The sequence below is a fragment of the Pelmatolapia mariae genome, linkage group LG6, assembly GCF_036321145.2.
Source record: "Pelmatolapia mariae isolate MD_Pm_ZW linkage group LG6, Pm_UMD_F_2, whole genome shotgun sequence".
Classification (NCBI taxonomy): domain Eukaryota; kingdom Metazoa; phylum Chordata; class Actinopteri; order Cichliformes; family Cichlidae; genus Pelmatolapia; species Pelmatolapia mariae.
In genome coordinates this window covers 27,385,014-27,406,525 of record NC_086232.1, presented here as the reverse complement: position 1 = coordinate 27,406,525, position 21,512 = coordinate 27,385,014, and the positions used below count along the sequence as shown (strand labels likewise).

The 21,512-nt window shown below is 42.6% G+C and overlaps 1 protein-coding gene across 12 annotated transcripts in view; it reads left to right on the top strand.

The window, feature by feature from the left end:
- LOC134629269 (nuclear factor 1 X-type-like) overlaps nucleotides 1–21,512 on the top strand; it is a 109,949-nt gene that overhangs the window by 80,645 nt on the left and 7,792 nt on the right. For 4 of the 12 annotated variants that reach the window (XM_063476463.1, XM_063476465.1, XM_063476467.1 and 1 more), the window contains 10 exons: nucleotides 5,454–5,516; nucleotides 6,557–6,631; nucleotides 6,816–6,939; nucleotides 7,405–7,440; nucleotides 7,825–7,952; nucleotides 8,770–8,844; nucleotides 13,398–13,526; nucleotides 16,625–16,794; nucleotides 19,074–19,221; nucleotides 21,395–21,483. In XM_063476463.1, the coding sequence (XP_063332533.1) occupies nucleotides 5,454–5,516; nucleotides 6,557–6,631; nucleotides 6,816–6,939; nucleotides 7,405–7,440; nucleotides 7,825–7,952; nucleotides 8,770–8,844; nucleotides 13,398–13,526; nucleotides 16,625–16,794; nucleotides 19,074–19,221; nucleotides 21,395–21,483 (1,037 nt within the window). The remainder of the gene's footprint in view (nucleotides 1–5,453; nucleotides 5,517–6,556; nucleotides 6,632–6,815; nucleotides 6,940–7,404; nucleotides 7,441–7,824; nucleotides 7,953–8,769; nucleotides 8,845–13,397; nucleotides 13,527–16,624; nucleotides 16,795–19,073; nucleotides 19,222–21,394; nucleotides 21,484–21,512) is intronic. The other 8 variants (XM_063476466.1, XM_063476469.1, XM_063476464.1 and 5 more) reach the window with 8 other exon arrangements.

Here is a 21,512-nt window from a genome sequence, read left to right as displayed (position 1 = left end):
GCAGCTAATTACACCATAGATTTGTCAGTTTCCGCTGACATTTTCGTTCTCTTATGACTCTTAACGATTCAAAGTTTGACTTCTAAGCAACTTATAAGATTTTCCTCTAAGAGTAAAGATTTGTAAAGGTCACATTCACACTTTGGTTTCAGCACATGGGGATCTGGTTAAGACTTTTAGGACAAAAGCGTTTTTGCTCACATACAGAGACGTATACACTAAATAGCAGAAGTGATGAAGACTTATTAACACAGAAACAGAAATGTTCCCTCGTATGACACAGACTTAAATAATTAAAAAATGAAACAGAAATATATATATTAAAATAAAAAGGGTAAAAAAATAATAAAATAACATCCAATAAAAGAGCTGAGTGAACATCTGTGTGGGATAGCCAGGGGGATTAGGAGGGTTTGGAACATTTTAAGCGCATTAAGGATTAAAAAAAGGTCAGAATGTTTAGCAACATACCGATAAACCTCTTAAGCGAAACCCAATTGGGAGGCTGTACCGCGTTATCCTGTGTTTTGGGGAGGAGAGGAGAGGAGAGCTGAGGGGGAGGAGGAGACGGAGGGGGAGTGGTGGAGTTGACATTTGTTCCAACAAGGAGGGGAATCTCAACACATACTGGTAGTTACACACATGCATGCTCACACATATGGACACATGCTGGTTTGATGTGGCTACAGAGTACATTAGCTCACTTGTTGGTTTTCATGTTGATGTTGGCAGTGTGCGTGGTTGTACCGCACATACTCACAAATGACAAGCAGTGTTTATGAATCTGTCAAACAGCGACGTGCCACTGCAGAGCCCACTTGTTACTTCTTTCATTTTTGATCAGCGATGACCAGCAAGACGTATTTTCATTGTCTGAAGACGATATCAAGATTCGCGGTCTCTCACTGTTTTATGTCTATGTCAAGAGTTTATCAATTAAAAAGAAAAAATATAGAAATTGTAATATGGATCAGGGAGTATTGATTTAAATGTTCCAAGCGAAATAATCATCTTGAGCAATGTTCTGACACGTTTCAGATTTTCCTCAAATCACAGAGGTCTAGTTAGTTTATCCGTCCAAAGGACTGATGAGCTTATGCCGTAGCAAGGCATCTGGCCACAATCCACAGTCGCTACTCCTCCTACAGTGTTGGTCAGAATTTAATCAAGTGTACACACAGTGCTCGCTTAATAGGTCGTCACCCAATATGTGCTTGAGGTCAAGGTAACATGGTTCATTTTATAGACAATAAATTGTAACAGATTAAGTCTTTGGTTTTTCTCTTTGGTTTAATTGCTTTTACAATCATGGTGCCTCAGTTTTTACACCTGTAAATGTACAATTTGAGCACTTTCTGTTTGTTACTGACCCAGAGTTCTTTCAGGTGATGAAATTTGTAACGGAGTTAGTCCTCACTTGAGTACACACAGCTTTAGCGTCTTCCGATGACCAAAACAGTTGAAAAAGCCACTGAGCTAAAACCTTTATCCACATCTGTGGAACAGATGTTGGATTGATTAGTTGTTTGTTGGGGAGGATTCTTTAATGGATCCATTGGTGACCTTGGAGATTAACAGCGCAGGAGGTAATATTGGGGAAAGAGTGATTAGTGAAGAAAATTTAATAGCTTAGGAATGATTATAACTAATGAGGATATCATATGTTTTTTAAAAAATGAGGAGAAGGAGAATCCTCCACTTGGCCTCATGAAATTTAGGAGGAAAGCCACAGGAATTAGTGCTGGGTGTCAGAGAGATGGTAAGAAGGATTGCAACCTAGAGAGCACAGCCACAGTCACATGCATGGTGCTGTATGTCAAAGCCATGATGAGTTGGGTTGTGTGGACTGTAGCAGGGTTGTAAGAGAGAAAAGTCTGCAATCAGCAATCAGTGACAGTGTAAAGAACCAGCACAGAGAGAAAGCAGATGCTCAACTAAAACTCACTACACTATTTATTATTTAAAATGATCATAAACTAATGATTAAAAATGTAAACATTTACATATAATTAGCACTCATTTACTTTGAGCGTACACCAGCATTTAGTTGTGCAAAGTCAAGTTTGTTGATAACCAGCTCTCATTTTTAGGGACTTACTTACGACATCCCAACTTACTCTTTACTTCCAGGATGTTGCGTGCTATTTTCATAAAAGTGAAATCAAGGGGAAAATTTAGTGCAAAGCCAATGTTTAGCTAAGTTTAAGTTAATCACTGTGATACTCATTTACCTAAATGGTTACATCAACATTGATGGATGGGCTGAATAACATAAAGTCCGTCATGAATAAGTGTATATATTTGTATAGTCATTCCGCTCTAATTACCAAGGTATTCATACACTGTTATCAGAGTAGAGTTTGCGTGGGCTTCTCATGCGCACCATCAGGACACAATGCATACACTGTTTTTCTTTGTATGTCGTCTTTTTAATTCACTGGGTTCAAGCGGCTGCAGAGTAGGCTGAAAGGTTTGAAGTCAGAGATGGGTTGCTGGTGGAGGACACAGAGGGGCATCTGAGGGAGGGAGTGGCTGCAGGACTCTGATTGGGGTTGCTGAAGGGAGGGCTTTAGGGGGCTGCGGTGAGAAGATAAGGGGCTGGATGCGTGGATGGAGGGTGTTGAGTGTGGAGTGGGGGGTTGTGGCTGCTGTCGTAGGCTGCAGCATGCACAGCAGTGATAACCAGCCACCAGACCTCTGTCTTACCTCCCTCTCGCCCTGTCCTCCTCACTCGTCTCTACAGCTTTATGATGCACTGTTGAACTCAACAGTGGCACCTATTTCCAATGAGTGATGTTGCGATGTGTTGTAAGCACAGTCTTAGTAGGCTAAAGAGCCTGAGCTCAGAGCAAGAGAGCCACAGCTGTTGATAGTTTCAGTATCTATGTAGGTTATCATATTGTGCAGTTTGCAGAAAAGATTTTCAAGAGCTGAATAAACTCTGTAGGTGGGAAAATAGTATTATCAAAAGTTCTTTGCTTAGAATAAAAAAGAATACATAAATAAGATGAAAAGTCAGAGCGATAATAGGAGTCTCTGTATCAATCGGTCTTATATACCGTGAGAGTTGGTGTGGTTTGGGCAGTCAAAACCTCAGGGTGATGTTGAGAACAGCTATCAGTTTTCCTGTTGCTACTCATTTGTGCCTGTCAGCTCTTATCTATACCATGAGCCTTAGCTTTCACACCTTGACAAGAGCAGAACATGTTCAGGTCATGACAGGCCAACAATAGGCAATTTAAGACAGAAGGACAGAGTTTCCAAGTGCAGGATCTTTCCAGAATGTGATATGTCCATACTGAAATCAGTTGTTCTCCATTACCCAATAAGATTTGCAGAATATAATTCTAAACCAGAAGATGGTATTATCGTTGTTAGGTAAAGCCAAATTAAGATTCAGGTGATAAGAGCTTCTTGCTGTCACTGCGGTATTGCAGGATGGTCTGAACTTGTTATATTTGTTAAAAAAAAAACATCGATTCTGATTTCTGCTATTTATGCAGCAATTATTTGTAACATCTGTCAGGTAGCAGGAGCAGACTGGCAACAGAATAAACCTTCAATTAGTAACTTTCTTAATATCCTAAACAAACAGAACTGAGCATCAGGTGCGACACTTGTTACTGTAAATAATCAACTGTGGAAGCAAATATAAACACAGAACTCCCATGTCAGTAGACATCCATAATCACACAAAACATGATAATAAGTTGTATGCGCTAATATGATTTCTTGAAGCAAATCCACCAAAGGAAATGTTGGTGTAGGAAAGAGGCTTCGGAAATTTTACAGTTTTTCAAAATTCATGCCTCACACGTGAATTTGTGCAGCTTCGTGGTGGCAGCCATGCTTTCGGTATTAGATTGTGAGATATCTATAAAGCGTATTGTTCATACATTAACGGTCCATTGCATCTAAGCGCCGTATGCATAGTGTGAGAAATAGTGTTTACATTAATGTAGAGCCCTCCAGTGAAATACTACATGACGGTTAAAAAGTCCATTGAAGTGAGGCTGTTTTCTCCACAGCTTTCATTGGCCACCATATATGTTTACTCTGCGTGTGTACCTCAGTGTTTGTGCACGTGTGTGTACGTGTGTGTGTGTGTCTGAATGTGTCTGTGTGCATGCGTGGCGGGGGCGCAGCCTCGTATGTTTGGAGTGAGTGCCGTCAGTTAGCTGGAATGTGGCACTACCGCCAATGCTAAGATGGCTGCCAAGCTCTAAGATGGCTGCCAGGATTACACCCAGCCAGTGAGAGACACAGAAGAGCGAGACATTCTGCATGAAAAGAGAGGGGAAAAAGAAGCTCTCTTTCATTTCTGTGCTCTTTCTTTCTTTCTTTCATTCTCGCTCTTGTCTGTCTCGCCCCTCTCTCTGTGGATAAGCACTGCTTCGTAGGCAGCGAGACAGGTCTGTTATTGTTTCTGCTCAGTAATCTGTGGCTTAGTGTGGCTGCAAGGCAAGTGCTGCTGGCAGGAGTCTGTGTGCTCTGTTATCACCTACAGCCTGCAGATAAACACCTCCTTTAGCTAGCTTACTAGCTAGCAAAAGCCTAGCTAGGCCTGAATGGACGGCCAGTGGCATTAGTATCCCACACCACACCAGTCCAGGAAGTGAACTTGGTCTCAGCCACCGTCTCATTCACTCAAAATACACCCATGTGTTTTTCTTTGTGACTTCCACTTTTACTCCAACTATCATTTGAATGAAGCCTCAGTAGACCAGTCATAACAGGTGTGCACAGCTGCACACCTGTTAGGTTTGCGTTTTATGCGCGTGTGTTTTCTTTGTTATTATTTTATTTCAAAGGGACAAGCGTTGCCTCAATTTTATACAATTTCATACTCTACGTCAAATCCCTCTGGACAAGCAGACTGGCCTGGTCAATGTTATCTCTCGATCTGCATGTGTGTATTTATGTGTTTGTTCTTGTAAGGATTACAACATGTATTAAAGTATGAAGCAAAAATTACAGGAAGAAACAGATTGAGAGTGAGTGTTATGTGTGGTTATGTGTGTAAGGTGTTCTGTTTACGCAGACTAAATCCCTACCAGCAAGAAAGTATTAAATAGGATTAGGGAGAGGGATATGATTGCGTGGTTAGATACTAAATGGCATAGCAGCACAGTGTAAATCATCGCACCTTAAGTCTGGAGGGACAGAGGGAAACAGGAGAGAACAGTCTTAGATACAACACTGTCACACAAAAATGTGCGAATTCACACGCACATACATTCACAAGATGTATACCATACCGCAGCACATACTGTAAGTCCCTCTTATTCCCTCTCACACCTCAAATATCACATTCTTGGCAACATGAACACACAGCTATGATTCATTGAGATGTTGCACACTTACCAGTATGTTTTTTATTAGTTTCTTAAGCATGCAAATCAGATAATAACCATTAGTCTTTCTCTATCCTCCCTGTCTTTGTTTTCTTGTAGAATCTGGACAATCAGACAGCTCCAGCCAACAAGGGGACACAGACATCAAGCCACCACCCAACGGTGGGTATATGCACAAGCACGTGCCTATGTTCAATACCTCTTAAATTAGCGTTAAATTAATTTCACCGAGCTCATCAAGCTTCATCCGCACTAATTAGTTTTGCTTTAAAACCGAACACCTGAAAATGCATATGACATGACCGTTCACATACACTGATGATGAGTAGCATGATAAAAGGCAGAATTCAACTGCACAACAGCTGCTAACAGCTGCTGAATGATTTCAGAAATTGGTCATGTGGCTGTAACATGAAAAATCATCAGGCATCGAATACAGGTGTATTGAATCTGTGACATCACAGGTTCCCAAAATCAATTTCCAAACTAAAAAACAGTTTTCAAACTTTTACCTGGCTCAGCAGCGTTTTCAGGGTCCTAAAGCAGCAGAATAGTTTGAATGTTAGGTATAAACATGAAATTGTAATAATGTGAACATTTCAATCTTAAGATACACTGTATGGATACACTGTATTGGTGACTTTGATGCACTGTGTGCCTTAGCACTTGGTGACCCTGCTGTTAAACTTTATGTGGTCTGTCATTTTGTGGCTGAGCTTCTGTGGTTCCTAAAAGCTTCCACTTTGCATTAATACTACAGATGGGTGATTGCAGACTTTATAGGAGGGACGTTTTACAAACTGACCTGTTGCAACGGCAGCATCCTATTACAGTACCAGGATTATATTCAGTGAGCTCCTTAGGATGACCTTTTCTTTGTGCTTTATTGCTTTATTCTTTATTTCTATGTGCTTTATTTTAAACGTCTGAGACACTGGGAATGAAAACACCCGAATTCATAAATTACACACTGTTTAATCTATGAATTCGGGTGTTTTCACCCGATGGTGTGGGCCCATACTTTAGTCCATACAGTATATTTCAATTGCGTATTCCCATAGATGTTGCTCAGCAAACAGAGTTAGAGATGGAGTCTTCTGAGTTTCAGTTTAGCATTTTTTGCGTTTTTGTGTGGGGAGGGGGGTTTTCCCAAAGCTTTTGTGTGTATTTGTAAAAGCTTGATTATTTCCTCATCTGTACAGGGCACCTGAGTTTCCAGGACTGTTTTGTCACCTCAGGAGTGTGGAATGTGGCAGAGTTGGTCAGAGTGTCTCAGAGTAAGTAGAAAAACCAGATCACAACACAGACAAAATGCCTGCACATGAGTAATTACAATGCAATGCATTTGTTTCCTCAATTCAGCATAGCATTTTGAGCATATCCTCTTATTTCATACTGGCATATTTCTCGCTTCCCTTTTCTTTTCTCCCCACATTCCCTTTATATTTTTCTCCTTGTCAGCTCCCGTAGCCACAGCGTCGGGTCCTAACTTCTCACTGGCTGACCTGGACAGCAGCCCCAGTTACTACAACATTAACCAGGTGGCTCTGGGGCGGCGCTCTCTCACCTCCCCTCCTTCTACCAGGTAAATACTCCCCACAGACATGAGTAGTGAAGGTTGTGCAGACGTACAGTATACGTTGCACAGGAAACATCATGCAGAGGTACAGCTGTCTACCATAAGTAGACCGTCTAGTGGGTGAAACCACCATGTGGCTTTAGCAGTTCTGCCTTGGTTAGTGATGCCAAGGGCAAATTTGAGGGAAGTGTGAAATCACAGTACTGTAATATTTGCCAACCGTATATTGCTTGTTATCACAAAGATGGCTACAGTACACCATCTCATTGAAGTTTCTTGTTATGAGTGGTGTGCAGCTATGCACTACGAGTCCAGTCCCAGTCTTGGAACCTCTTTATATATGTGTATGTCTCTCAGCTAGCTGCTCTTGTCTTTATGAATGTGTGATGTCTCTTTCTGCTTTTTACTCTTTGGGTCTTTCTTAACCTTTTCTTTCTATCTTCTTACCTCTGTCATCTGCTGTCACTTTAGGTCTGAGGTGGAGTTGTACGCAAACCTTCCAAGGAGGTAGTTATAAACCTGAGCTTCATCTAAAAAATATAAAAGATACAACTTAGCGAGACACATGCACAGGAAAGCACGCACAAACACATTCAGAAAGTCGTGTGTGACTGCCTCTACTTTCTGACTTTGCCTTCTCTTTCTTCCTTTTCCATTCACAGTTTTGACATTCGTTGTGCTTTGTCTGCTCCAAGACTTTGTGATTTTGTTTCCCCTAAAATGCAAAACAAAAAGTCTGTTTATATGAAAATGTTTAAGTTCTTACTTCTGCTAGGTGTTGTATCCTTACCATGATATATTTTTATTAAAAGAAATCCTACCTGGTTTCGCTCTCTCCATTTATCCCTTCCACTTTTACTCCAACCACCAAATATCCTCTCGTGTCTGCAGCTCCACTAAGCGGAAGTCCTTAGATGATAGCGAGCTGGAGAGCCCCACAGATGATGTTTTCTACCCTGGGCGTTCGCCTGCTGCCAGCTCCTCCCAGTCCAGTGCGTGGCCTAATGACATGGATTCAGGTACCTTCCTACCCCACCCCACACCTATCCCCTGAAGCATCATGAAGCTTTTGCACTTTCTGCCTGATTTCCACCCCCAAGTCCAAACTGATCCCTCCATCTGACTTTGTCACTTCTCCCTACCGCAATCTATTGCTGTCACTGTGGTGATGTACTCAGCCCTGGAGACCACTCATAAACCTCCACTCACCTTTCTTAAGGCTCTGTGGCACAGTCTGATCCCTCTACTTATAGATACACCCAGTAGTTAATTTGCCCATGTTTAGTTAATATATTATTGAAAACAATGGCTGTGTTTGACTAGGATCTGTTTGTATTTAAAAGTTTGGTGTCAAACCATATACTCAAACACGTGAATATAAAATATGTAACCTTGAAACAGAAAAGTCACATATGTCTCGCATATGACAGAAATGCAAATACATGCCTAAATAAAAGAGAGATGAGTAATAAAAATGACAATAATACATGATCAAGGATGCTGCTAAATGCACCAAATATTTTAGTTTAGTGTCTCTATTGTTTTGGTAGTAATACTTGTGTCATTATGCTCTTTATTCTACCTCCTCAATACCTGAACCCCTTTCTTGGTCACTTTGCTTCAAGCATTCATATGTTCTCACCCTCACCTTAACACCACTGTCATGCATACAGTTTACCTGATGTGTTGTCAATTATCAGTGATTCACAACCTCCATCATACACAAATGCTCACACTTAACTCTCTCTCTCTCTCCTTTTGTCTATCTATCTTCTCCTCTTTTTTCTCTTATTCTTCCCCTATCTCATTGTTAACAATACCCTTCTTCACTTTCAGTGCAGCACCATTTGGCGAGTGTGCAGGAGAGGAAGATAAAACATGAAAACGATGGCGTGCAGTTTCCTTACCATGGTTAGAACAACATTGATTACACTCATATTTATTTACTATTTATCAGCTTTTATGTAGCTCAGTCATTCCTCTGTGTGTATGTATAAGTGTGTGTGTGTGTGTGTGTGTGTGTGTGTGTGTGTGTGTGTGTGTGTGTGTGTGTGTGTGTGTGTGTGTGTGTGTGTGTATAAAACATATATAGATAGATAGATATCTTTATAGATATACACACATTATGTGTGTATGTGTGTTGCATAAATGTGGGGAGGACAACTATAGCGTGCTAAAAGTGGCATATGTGTAAAAATTTCATTTGTGTTTAGCTGTTTACTAACTGATGTCAATGATGCTGATGAAAGTTTCATTTTTTGTGGTGTAAAGTGCCAGGACTGTAAGGGAATATCCAGTTTTCTGTCATATTTATATAGTGTTACTGTGGTGGAGGGTCATAATAAACATGGGAAAAGTTCCATATAATTTGATCAGTCTGTGTGCAAATAATCCGTGTGAGCCAAAAGAGCCAACTGTTCTGTTTTAGACAATTTTTTTCTTCCCCTTAGCTCATTTTTTTGTGAGAGTAGATATCCCTAATATGCTCAGCTTTGAGCATATTTAAACTGACAAAGCCAGTTGGAAGAGGTTTGGCTTAATTGGAGGTGGTAGGGAGCTAAATTGCTTTATTTTAGTCAGTGGATGAAATGAGGGTGAGTATAAGATTAAAAAGCATTATTTTAAACTGTAAATCATGCAAAGCCACCCTAGTAGAGTCCAGGATAATACACATGGAGCTAGAAACGTGCACAATAGCTTCCCTTTAACTAACTGATTTCACCAGATTTCACCAGACTTACACTGACAACACCAGCAGGCATATTCAGTGGCTGCACCCACTCTGGCACTCACACACTCGCACAGTGACTCACTCATATGCATAAACACCCACACACAAGCGCAATGTACATAGACGACCACCCCACACTGGGACTCGCACACTTACAACCCCCCTCACATGCAGACGTTCACACATTTAAATACACGTGCTTATCATACTCCCCACCCCTGCAGGTGTTCAGGTGTCTGCCTTGCCTCCATCTCTCTGTTGCTCCATCCCTCCCTTGCCTCAAATCCCTCATTAGGACTCGTCTGTGGATCAGAGGTGTAAAACCCTTCCTCTTGCTCCCTAGTTCTCCCTTCAGCCCTTCTTCCCTGCGTCCCTTCTGTCTAATTGAAAATGTGTACAGCAGGAATAGCCCTGGGGAGGGAAAACATGTCAGAGGAGAAAAGGCGGCAAGAGAACCAGAAATTAGGCAAGTGTAAAAGGAAAAGTGGGTGGTGCAAAACAGAAGAGAGGAGAGAAGATGACTTTGGTACTCAAATGGTGAGAGCTAATGAGAGACAGGGGTTATCACGGTGTGAACTAGAGGAGCCAAGAGCCTTGGTTAGGTTTTGCCCCAGACTACTCTCACTCGAGCCTCAGCGTCTGCTCTCCTGCTCCTGCTCTACTTAGCTGTAAATGTAATTAAGAGGCTGCTCATCAGAGCCACAGCAGAGGTTCCTGCACGCCTTAGCGCACCAGAGCCTTACCTCCCAGCTTTTTCCTCTCTCACTTGCTCTCACTTCCTCTGTGTGTCTATGTGTGTGTGTGTGTATATCGACACCCTTACTATCCAGTGCAGCAAACAGCCTTGTACACTTCCTAATGAGTTTGGCAAATAAGTGTGTAGAATTGCATGCAAATCTGGACCGTTTGCCCAATTAATTTACAAAATCCAGGCGAAAAATTGAAAAGCCAAAAGCTTTTGTAATTGACGGGCTTTTTTTTGTGGATTTGGTAATCATTTTAAATTGTGGTTAGCACAAGTGCCTAAGAAGCACGAAGGGGAGAATATGTGATTTTTGGTAGTCTGTGTCTATTTAATAAAATATTCCACCTGCCACAGGCAAAGCTCATTTGGGATTTCCTGTTCAGGTGGGGGAATACAAACAAGCAAGCTCACGCACACACACACACACACAAACAAACAAAGGAATCCCACAGGTGCACCTCACAGCCTGTCCATAGCACCATTTACTCTTCTTGACTTCCACTATAACCAACAGAGCCCACACAACCAAAAGCACCCAGAGGTGTATGAAGATAGATTAGATCACACAAACAGAGCTACATACAGATATCAGTTAGACACACATGCGCACGCACACACACTTGCACAGCTGAAGCGTGGTCCCAGATGGTGTTTCAATGTGTGTGTAGCCTTGGGATCCATGAGGATGCTGGAGACATCTGCTCCACAGGGGCATAGAGGGTTGGGGGAGGTTAGTGGAAGCGATCGAAACAACCACGATTTTATATTAGTTCCAAATGATCGCAAATTTTTCCTAAGACACCAGAGACTTGTGGTGGCGGGAGCTTTGCTTGGTTCTTTGAGTTAAGTGTTACAAGCCCTTGGAGGGATACGGCTGGACTTACAGTTTTGGACATATGTGTCTTAAATCACTGGAGAGAGGAGAATTCCCCAACTTTCCTTTACTTCTTTAAACCACTATCTCCTGTCTTTTCCAACTGTGTGTGAGTGCATGAATATGTGTGTGTTTGCGTCTGTGTGTTCTTCAGAGGCGCATCTGGTGGCAGGCCTGTTAGTGCAAAGAGACAGAAGGGTCATCATGGGAACGCTTGATTGGTTGCCAGTGAAATACTAAGGCTTGCCAGAAGAGGAAACAGTGCAGTTGTGGCACACACACACACGCACACATGCACACGTGCCAGATCAGACCATTGCATAGCCTCTGAAGTAATAAAATATTGTCTTTCCATTCCCTTGCTGTTTACGACACTGCTATAACTTCCTATATATACAGATGTCAGTCTTCATCTGATCCTCTCTGTGGATCCTGGCTTTCATTTCTATAATTTGGATTCATTTTTTTACTTCTTAAATGAAAACCTACAAGATTGCTTCTCTGAAAATATAATTGTATAATCCACATGGTTCTGGTTTTTACACTTTCCTCTAAATCTCGGCTTTTCCTAGCTTTCCCCTCCGGTGCCTTTCTGTCTTTCAGTCTCAGCAGTCTGCTCTTATTTCCACCTTTCTCCCACCAGTGTGACAGTGTCATAGCAATCACTGCTAACTGCTGGTGTCAGAAGTGGGATCGGGGTTGTTTTCATGCTTGGAATCTGTCTGACAGTACAATACGCCCCCAGACTCCCGCTACATTTGGGTGGGGGGGGTTATATGTCTGCTAAAGACATAAATGGTTCACACATATTCACTCCCACCTGCTTGAGACTTAACTCTTTCACACAGGGAGGGAAGGTTTTGCACGCCCCCACACTCCCATAGACTTTCACACGTCTCCAGCTGGAGAACTGAGGAGGAATCATATTTAATGCCTTGTTTGATGCGGAGGGGCCACAGAAATAGACTACAAAACAACAGTCTAAAAAAGTTTAAAAAGAGAACAGTGTCGTACCACTCACTTGTTAGGAAGATTAGAAGAAAACTTAGAGAAGAAGAAATTAGTCTATTGTTTCAGCAGTTAAATAAGGCGGTCTTTCAAGTGTGTTGAGACGGGTGTGAGTGTGTGCTCGCGAGAGATAATAACCATACTAAACATCTTATGACATTCCAATTTCATACATGTTGTCAGAGCAATGCAATAAAGAAAAAGACGCTGCTGCATTTTTCACAGGTTCCGCTTTGCTCTCTTGCTCCCTTGCTACCTCACATATTTTCATGTCTCCCACGTTCTTCTCGCCTCTCTCGTTCTCCCTCTCCTCTCCCTCTGTCTCCTCTCTCTGTCCGTCTGCTTGTCTTTCGCACTCAGCAGCTGCCGTGTCCATACTGTACAGTGTGTGCTATTTCTGAATGAAGCTGTCTTCTCGTGCAGCCAGCCTGTGAGCTTTGCTGAAGCCAGACCACAGCTAGCTGACTCTGGCTGTATGGTGGCCGTGCTCGTACACAAAAACGCTACAGTTGGCACCTGAAAGAGAGAGAGAAACAGAAAGAGATGAGATAGAAAAAACACACAGTGGCACAGAAGAGATTATTATAGCTACAGATGTTTTTTGGCACTAAAACAAAAAGCCCAGATTCAGTTTGGGTTTAGGTATTTTTCTCCCTTTTTCCTTTGAAGACACACACTTAGGTTATGAAATATTACTCAGGCCAAAGCTGGTAGTTGGGAATCCTGAAGTGTGTCTCTGAATTAATAATTACGGAATAGGATTAGGAAAAAAAGGGAAAAATCTTCTGGTCTTTTGAGCATCTTTATGTTTTGTGGTTGCAGTCCTCTGACAGACTCATTCAAGCGAGTCAATGGCCTACAGCCAGAAAGGACAGGGGGACGACAATGCACTGCCATCAACCAATGAGAAAATTAAACAATCTAATAAGAAAGTCGTCACTGTTCAAGTCCCCTTCAATAGGAATCAAAATGATTTTTTTTTAGTGTAGCCAGTCAAATAAGCAACATTTTGTTGATTAAAACAACCTCTCTCTTTTCCTCCCTCTTACCCCCACTTTTTTTTTTTTTTTTTTTTTTTTTTTGTTGATCCCATTTTTTTTCGCCAGGACTGTCCTCGCCTGGTTCACTTAAGAAGCCGGGGAAGTTTGATTTCAACGCCCTGACTTCCCAGACGAGGTCTCCCCGCATGGCGTTCACACACCACCCGCTGCCTGTGCTGGCAGGAGTGAGACCAGGTGAGAGCCCTGCCATGACCCCAACAACTCAACCTCCCCCCCCCTTTAAATCTGAAAAAGAGAGAGAAGGAAAGGGAGTGTCAAATCCTAGATTGCAGTATTTACTCCCCCAAACTCGTCCGGAGACAAAATAAATTCAGCTATCATGTGCCTGAAAATAAAAATCCAAAACGTACTTGCTGAGAAAGCAAACAAAACTTTCCAGTCTTACAGTTGCAACTGCTGAGAAGCAATATGCCTGCAGAGTTTCACCTGTTCAGTGTTACTGCTATCATCACGGCTTGGCATAAATTCCTCTCTCTCTCTTTCAGCCTCTCTCCATCCATCCATTTTTACCACCATCTTTGTGCCTGTGTTTATAATATTACCATCGCATGGTACCAGTGCTGCATCCATGCATTTGTGACTGATTTGCCTCTCATCTTACTGCTTCATGCATTTTGTTGTAACGATTGTAGAAGCCTTGCATTTAAACTGACAAAGCTGTTTACTCTGAAATAATGACCTTGACTGGATATGTAAACTTACCACCATATGGAGCAATCAAATACTGTGTCAGTGAAAGTGAAAATATATATTTTTGAATTTATTAAAAAAGCCAAAGACAGCAAAGAACCAGTATCTGTAGTGACGCTGCCTTTGCTATAGTGCACATTAGAGCCAGCCAGTGCTGCTTTGTTTGGTTTTCCTTCTTTTTACATTTAGACTTACACTGAGGTTGTATTTTAGTTCTTTAAAAGATATGTTTGTTAGTTCTCAGGCGCAAATGCAGATTAAAGAAATTCATAACAACTTAGAAGCCAGCAAGGGAACTGATAAAGTGTTTGAACCCATGTAGTTGCACAGGTGTACAGTGTAGCGGGTAAAATTCTCAAAGTAACCTCCAGTGTTTCCAAGGTCTTGTTTTAATAAAGGCGCTAAGGGGAAGTTGTCCTCGTAAGAGCTTTTCAGTCCTATAGGGTAACCGACATGGTTTGTTCATCTCGAGTCAGAGAATTCCCGAAGTCTCCAGGATCTCAAGTTTGCCAACAAGTCCCCGTAGACTGGTCTCACTTTTCAAAAGAATAAATATGTCCTCCTCTCCCTGTCGCTCCCTCTCATTCCATTTGTCTCTCAAAGGGATGGATTGGTCCACTGCCAAACCAGACCTGCCATGTAAAGGTCATTTGGACTCATTGCCCTCCGTGCTGAAACGTATTGAATTTTACTTGCGGAGCTCCCCAAAGTATATTTAGATAATATAGTCCTGACTGGATCTGGCAGCATTAAGCCATGTTGTTTATCTGCTCAGAGCAGTCTCATAGCATCTAAAGAATCCAAAACACCAGATTGAATTTTGAATTGATTTCTAAAATTTCCTCCTGTTTTGCGCACGAGGTGTCAGGGACTAGCTCAGCTTTCTTTGTTTCCCAACTAACTTCATGCACTCTCCAAACTGCGTGTATGTATGTCTGTGTGTGTTTGTGTGTTAGACAGTTGGCGAAAGGTTTTCATGTAATAGAGAGGCTGTAATGAGGCGGTGTTCAGAGATTGTGTCGTGGTGCGTTTGTGCACGTACACACTGATGCACACAAGCGTGTGTGTGTAAATTTACACTCTTGTGGAGGACTCTCTGTGCTAAAATGGCTGCCATCCAAATGGAATGTCCCTCGGAGGCCTTGGTTCTATAAAGAGACTGGAGGATGTCGGGAGGGAGGGAAGGAGAGGGGGATGAAAAGAGAGATGGGGCTAGAAAGGAATAGGGGGGGAAAGCAGTTATCAACCATGGTTTGCCTTGGATGGGTTGAAGCTGTTAACTCTTGGTGTATAGGTCTAGCGAGTGTGGCTGCTCAGGGGTACGAGCGAGATGGTTTACGTCCTGTTTTTGGCTCCAGACTCACATGGAGAGCTGCCAGATTAACTGTTGCCTGATTATATTAGTCTGGAGTGTCGGCCATTGTGGCAGCGATTACACACAGACACACAACAATATACTGTATGTAAAAAGACACACGCAAGCTGCGCCAGACACGGCAACCCATTCATATGCATACACTACAAAACTACACATACTGACATGGAAACACACACAAAAAAAAGAGAACGCACAGGCACGGTGCTGACACAAAAAGGCTTGAACATCAGTTTCACCAAACATGGAAACTTTGAACTTCACTTTGTGAGTACAGTATCCACAAGAGATAGTAGGTGACAGACATAATCACAGATGCTTGTACGCCAGACTCCCCTCACCTAGCAGCTTGCCTCTTTAGTTTGGTGTGCCAAATTGCCAAAGCCATAGAATCACAGCAGACAGGACAGACAGTGGAGCCTAGTTTGTGAATGTGTGTGTGTGTGGTTGGCTGGCTGGCTGACTAATGTCTCTGGGAGGTGTTTTGTGGTCGGTTGGGAGCAGAGGGGAGATTCTCTCTCAAGCTTCAAACTACTGGGCAGAACCGCACAGCAAGGATACGCTGCTGATTGATTACACATCACTGACAAGCAATAAAACAAAAGTGGAAAAACCCAGTGTGTGTGTCCGTGTGTGAGTGTGACTCTGTCATACCCGAGCAGTTTGTGTGTGTGTGTGTGGGTGAGAGAGAGAAATGAAGAGGGAGCAGAAGGCAGAAAATACTGTAACACACTAGCGTTTATGTGGCTGTGAAGCTGTGTGTGTGCATGTGTTGTGATGCCAGGCTTACCAGAGGTACAGAGAAATCTAGTGGGCTGATTTATAAAATGAATGGGACCAGATGTTGCTCAATAGCCAGGGATAATGCCAGTCATTTGTAAGCAGAAACAGCTTCAGTCAGTCAACCACAAGAGAGTGTCACAGCTATTTTCTGCGTTAGGACAATAATGGGCCTAAACGACAACTTGGACATTGATGCCAGCTGTCTTAGCGCTTAGTTAAAATATATGCATGTTCATGGTAGCGTAGGTGTCGTAGGTGTGCATGTTCATGTACTCTCTATCATAGTGTGCTGTATATGTGTAGAAATACAACAGAATGACCTTAAGCTCACTGCATTTGTTTTCCACTTTCGGTCTCTCTTCTTTTTATGTTTCTCTTCCTCCTCCCCTTTCCTTTCCTCTCTCCTATCTCCTTTTCTTCTCAGGGAGTCCCCGTGCCTCAGCCTCAGCCCTGCACTTCCCTTCCTCCTCTATCATCCAGCAGTCCAGCCCGTACTTCACCCACCCCACCATACGCTACCATCACCACCAGGACCCGCTTAAGGAGTTTGTGCAGTTTGTCTGCACCGACGGCACAGGCCAGCCCAGCGCACAGGTAAGTTTTCTATGGATCCTGCAAAAGGAGGAGCAGTGCCTGAAGGATGGTGTGCTACATTAGTTTGGAAAACAAACTACTATGAAACATTATTAAAACTGGTGTATTTATTAATGGAAGTTACTGAAGAGGATGTAGTGCAAACAAGTAAATACACAGAAGGTGCAGTAAGCCAAAACCTGCATACAGACCAATCTTTATGAAGTGAAACGGCTCCACCAGGGATGGTCGCAGGGCAAATACATCAACAGGAGGAGGGGGCCAGATGTGCTTAATCAGAAAAAACTCAGCTGGAGGAAATTATGGGGGAAGACGCCAGAGCACATTTTCATCACAGGCTCAATATAATATAATGCCATGCCTTCTCCCAGAATTGGAAGATTATGCCCGTCTGAAATGTTCAGATGGGGGGGGGGTCTGTCAGGAACAGAAGCCTTTGTAGTGTGGCCGGCCATATTGTAGGTATGCACTGGGTTAAACGTTTACTTTAGAGAAGCAAGGCTGAAAGCTTTGGCGAGACCAGATTTGTAGACAGATCAAGATTAATTTTGTTTGGAGAGTATCCTTGGAAGAAACCAGAAGTAGATATTTAAAGACTACATCTGTGCTCCAGTAGTGATTTATTGACTGTCATCCTTTGTGACATTCCTTTACTCTCCAAAACTCTCTCTCTAGAGGTACATGCCCCTTCGCAGTATGCCATGATAATTTTCTTGGCATAATGTGTGCCGTTGAGACCGAGTAATATACACCAACGAGCCACAATATGTAAACCGGTGAAAGGTGAACTGAATATTATTTATTATTGGATTACAATGGACCTGGTATATAAATGTTGGGATATATGTGAGCTTCAGAGCTAGACCGTGGAAGAAGGTGGCCAGATGTGTGTCAGTCTCTTGACAATGCACAACAGGAATAAGGCAAGCTGGTGGAGGCAGTGTGGCGGTCTGCTGGGACATCTTGGATCGTGTGGATGACATCTATGAATATTGTTCAGAAATGGTTTGACAAATATGACAAAGAGTTCAGTGTGCTGACTTCACCTCCAAACTCCTCAGATCTCAATTCAGTCTATGTGGGATGTAAAAAACTAGTTTGATCCATGGAGGCTCCACTTTTTAACTTACAGGACTTACAGCTTTCAGCTCCCTCATTACGCAGAACAGTTTCTGAGGTCTTGATCTGGATTTGCTATTTTGCTGGCACGAGTGGGATGTAGACGGTACTAGGCCCGTGGTTTTAATGTTGTGGCAGATAGTTAATAGATAATAGTATAATAGATAATAATAGATAATCGAATAACCAGCAATAGTTATCTATTTAGCATCTATGTATATGAGAGTAAAATGCTAAAAAAAAAATAGTCACACTGCAGAAGGATTTAAAAGATGATTACTGAAACACACCAAGCTGTGGGAGCTAGTGTGCAGCTGTAGATGGAGAAGAAACTCATTGCAGAAGCTGAAGAGGGGATTTTTGGGACACAGCTGAGCCTTTTTAAAGTGCCGTGGGTCTAATTAGGTGAAACTTTAGTAAAGGGTGATACCCAGATGAGCTCCCCAATAACAATCCCATACTCACTGTGCTGAAAGCTACAGATACAATCAGCAAAACACAGCATACAGCTGATAGTCAGCTGGTCTTTCAGAGGTATTTCTGAACTATTCTGACACACATTAAATAAGGTACTACTGTAAACCTCTACTGCAAACTTGGCTTTTTATATTAACTTCCTCAAGCCCTTTTTCATGACCTATTATCCTTTGTTCACGTTGCTTCACACTCTAAAGAAACAGTAACATATTTTTTTATTGCATCTGCACTTACACGATGGACAGCCACGCAAGCACCAAGACATCTTGTACACATTGCTGATTTTCTCCTTCTTTTTAAAATTCTTACATTGCGCCGCAACGACTTCCCTTAACAATCCCTCACTGTCCCTCATGGAAAACTCAGTTTTTCTTCTCCCCCTGTGTGTGACGATGTTCATCACTTTTCCACATCTTATTTTTTTCACTACTTTTGACCAGACTGCAATATTTTTTTGTTTTGTCTTAAAGCTGTGTGAGTCTCCCTCAACCCTGTGTGCAAGTATGGGTGTGTTTTAGTCTGTCTGTTTGGATTCTGTATGGTTTTGTCTGTATATGAGTCTCCAGTATTTAAATGGGACTCTGTCTGTGTGACTTTGTGTTGTATGTGTGTGTCTGGCTTCCTATATACTGTATATTCTCGGGGTGTGTCCTGCTCACCCTGTCTGTATGGTCCATCTGCAGCCTAATGGAGGTGGCCAGAGCAAAATGCCGGGCTCCTTCCTGCTGCCCCCGCCACCCCCGGTGGCTCGCCCTGTGCCCCTCCCCATGCCCGACTCTAAAACCATCAGCACGCCGACTGACGGCGGACTCAGCTCACCCGCATCTCCGTGTAAGTCACTCCCCACTCCCACTCCTCCCCACAGACCACTATTAATACCCCATATTCCCCACAGACTTTTTCTTAGAAACCAGTCCGAACCAATTTTAGGCCCTCATAGGTTTGTTAGCCCCTGCCTGGCAGCAAATTTTATGTATCCCAATACCAGATGAAGTTTTTTAGGCTAGAAAAGACGTAGCCATCATAGAAGTCCCGGTATTTATGTGCAGTGCAAGCTTCTGGTTTAACTCCTGGAAATGCACAGGTTTGGGGCTCCTACAATGGCTACTGGTATAGTTTCCACTCAAGTTAACCAGTAAGATGGAATCTACTCAAACACTCAGCAGCCCCGAGAGCTTCAGTCCTGTTTCTCCTATCATCTTATCGACTGCCAATATACTCTGCTGTACAGAACCAGCAAGAACCGATTTTGAGAAGGCAGAAGCCACGCCTTTGCCAAACCAGAGATCCCTTGTCAGGTTCCTTTGTATCGCTTTCTCTGTCTTCCTCTGAAATTCAGTCTCCTTTTCTCTCTTCATGTCTTTGCAAACCACCTTAACCTCCTACTTTTCCCTATCCTGAAGTCTTTTTTCTCTATTTTTCTTTCTCTGGTGTTGGGTTTCCTGCTAGCACCACAAGAGGCAGTGTAGTTTCTCTCCCTTCTTTTTGATGTGTTTTGTAGTTTGGTAGAGCAGAGCAGAGCAGGGCCCTGTGCACGTTGCCTCTGTAGCTGCAAGCCTTTGATCAATGCAGACTTTGCATGTCTGTCTGTGACAGCAGCAATACAATCTACCCCCTTCTCTCATTTCGTTTTTGCTTTCTACTTTATTTGATATCACACCCTCCTTTCTTTGTTTCTTTTTCCTTTATTTCTTTCTTTTTTTCTTTTTAAGGGAACAAAATTAGGGCAGTTGGCGTGGACTCCAAAAAAACATCATGCCCCACTTTACCCACCCAATCCCCTTGCCACCTTCACACAAATCTCACAACAATTAAAAATTGAGAACAACAAAAAACATGAAAATCACAGTATAACAAGAACAACAACCCATCTCTCTAAACATGAATGATGAAATCTAATCAAACTTATCTAATTAGTGCTATACCGGGGGAGTGGGAGAAAGGAGTGTCGGCAGAGAGTGGTGAGGCTTTGGTTGGTTCCACCCAGACAGGTGCAGTACGAGAGTCGGGCCATGGGAGAGGCACACCAAGAGGGGGCACTGGACGGAGCAACGGGGGCACCTTCTCCTCTTTTTGTTTGAACTTTTTCTCCTCTTCCTGTCCTATCAAGTCTTTCTCCCCTCCCTCCTTCCAGCTCTCACAGATTAACATGTCACTCTTATTTATTTATATGAAAATCTATATAAATAAATATCGTACTTTCCGTCTCTTTTCTCATCCCAGTGACTGTTATCAGTGTATTTTTTTTCTTTCCCCTCTAATTTTGTCTTTAATTCTCAAGATATCTTAATTACAGCCATGAAATACATACACACACACACACACACACACACACACACACACACACACACACACACACACACGGTACACTCTCACCCTCAGTCATGCATCAGTTTCCAGCCCTGTCGCTGTCACCCCTACACATTCCCATCCCCTCAACTCACTCAAGCCATGCACAGTAAAGATTTTACTCAGCCTTCATGTTGGAGTCCAGTGAGCACAACTGCCCTAAATTTGATCCTGTGGCATTCTTTAGTGGTGTCACTGTGTAGGCAAGATGCTCCTGTGAACCTGTTAAATGCAAAAGGAGCAGTGATGATGAGTACAGTTCCTCCATAGACCAACTTTTTATCAAGTCTACAGTGAATCATTGGTGGTTCTCTGTGATCACTGTGGCTTGTTATTGAGGCCAGGGGCTGCTGAGGAGCGTCTGTGGCTAACATAAGGCTTCTCCATGTTAGCACTAATCATTACATTATGCCCCCTTCTTAACCACAGATTAAATGGTTAGGTTGAATAACAGTGAACCTGTCCACAGCATGAACAAATCACCCATGTGACTAATACAGAATCAGTATCCCTGACCCTTTCCCACCAGTTTATTTGACAGATATACTGCAAGAGCCTAAGCAGGTTTATAGTAGTGTAGATTAAATATATAGAAATTTGAGTGTGTATGTGTGTGTGTAAAAGCATGTACACACTTGTATCTCTCTGTTTATAGCATACTCCACGCCAGGCTCCACAGCTCCCAACCGGTTTGTCGGCATCGGAACACGGGACAACTTTCTGAATATCCCCCAGCAGACCCAGGTACCCCGCCAACCTCCCTCATTTAATTA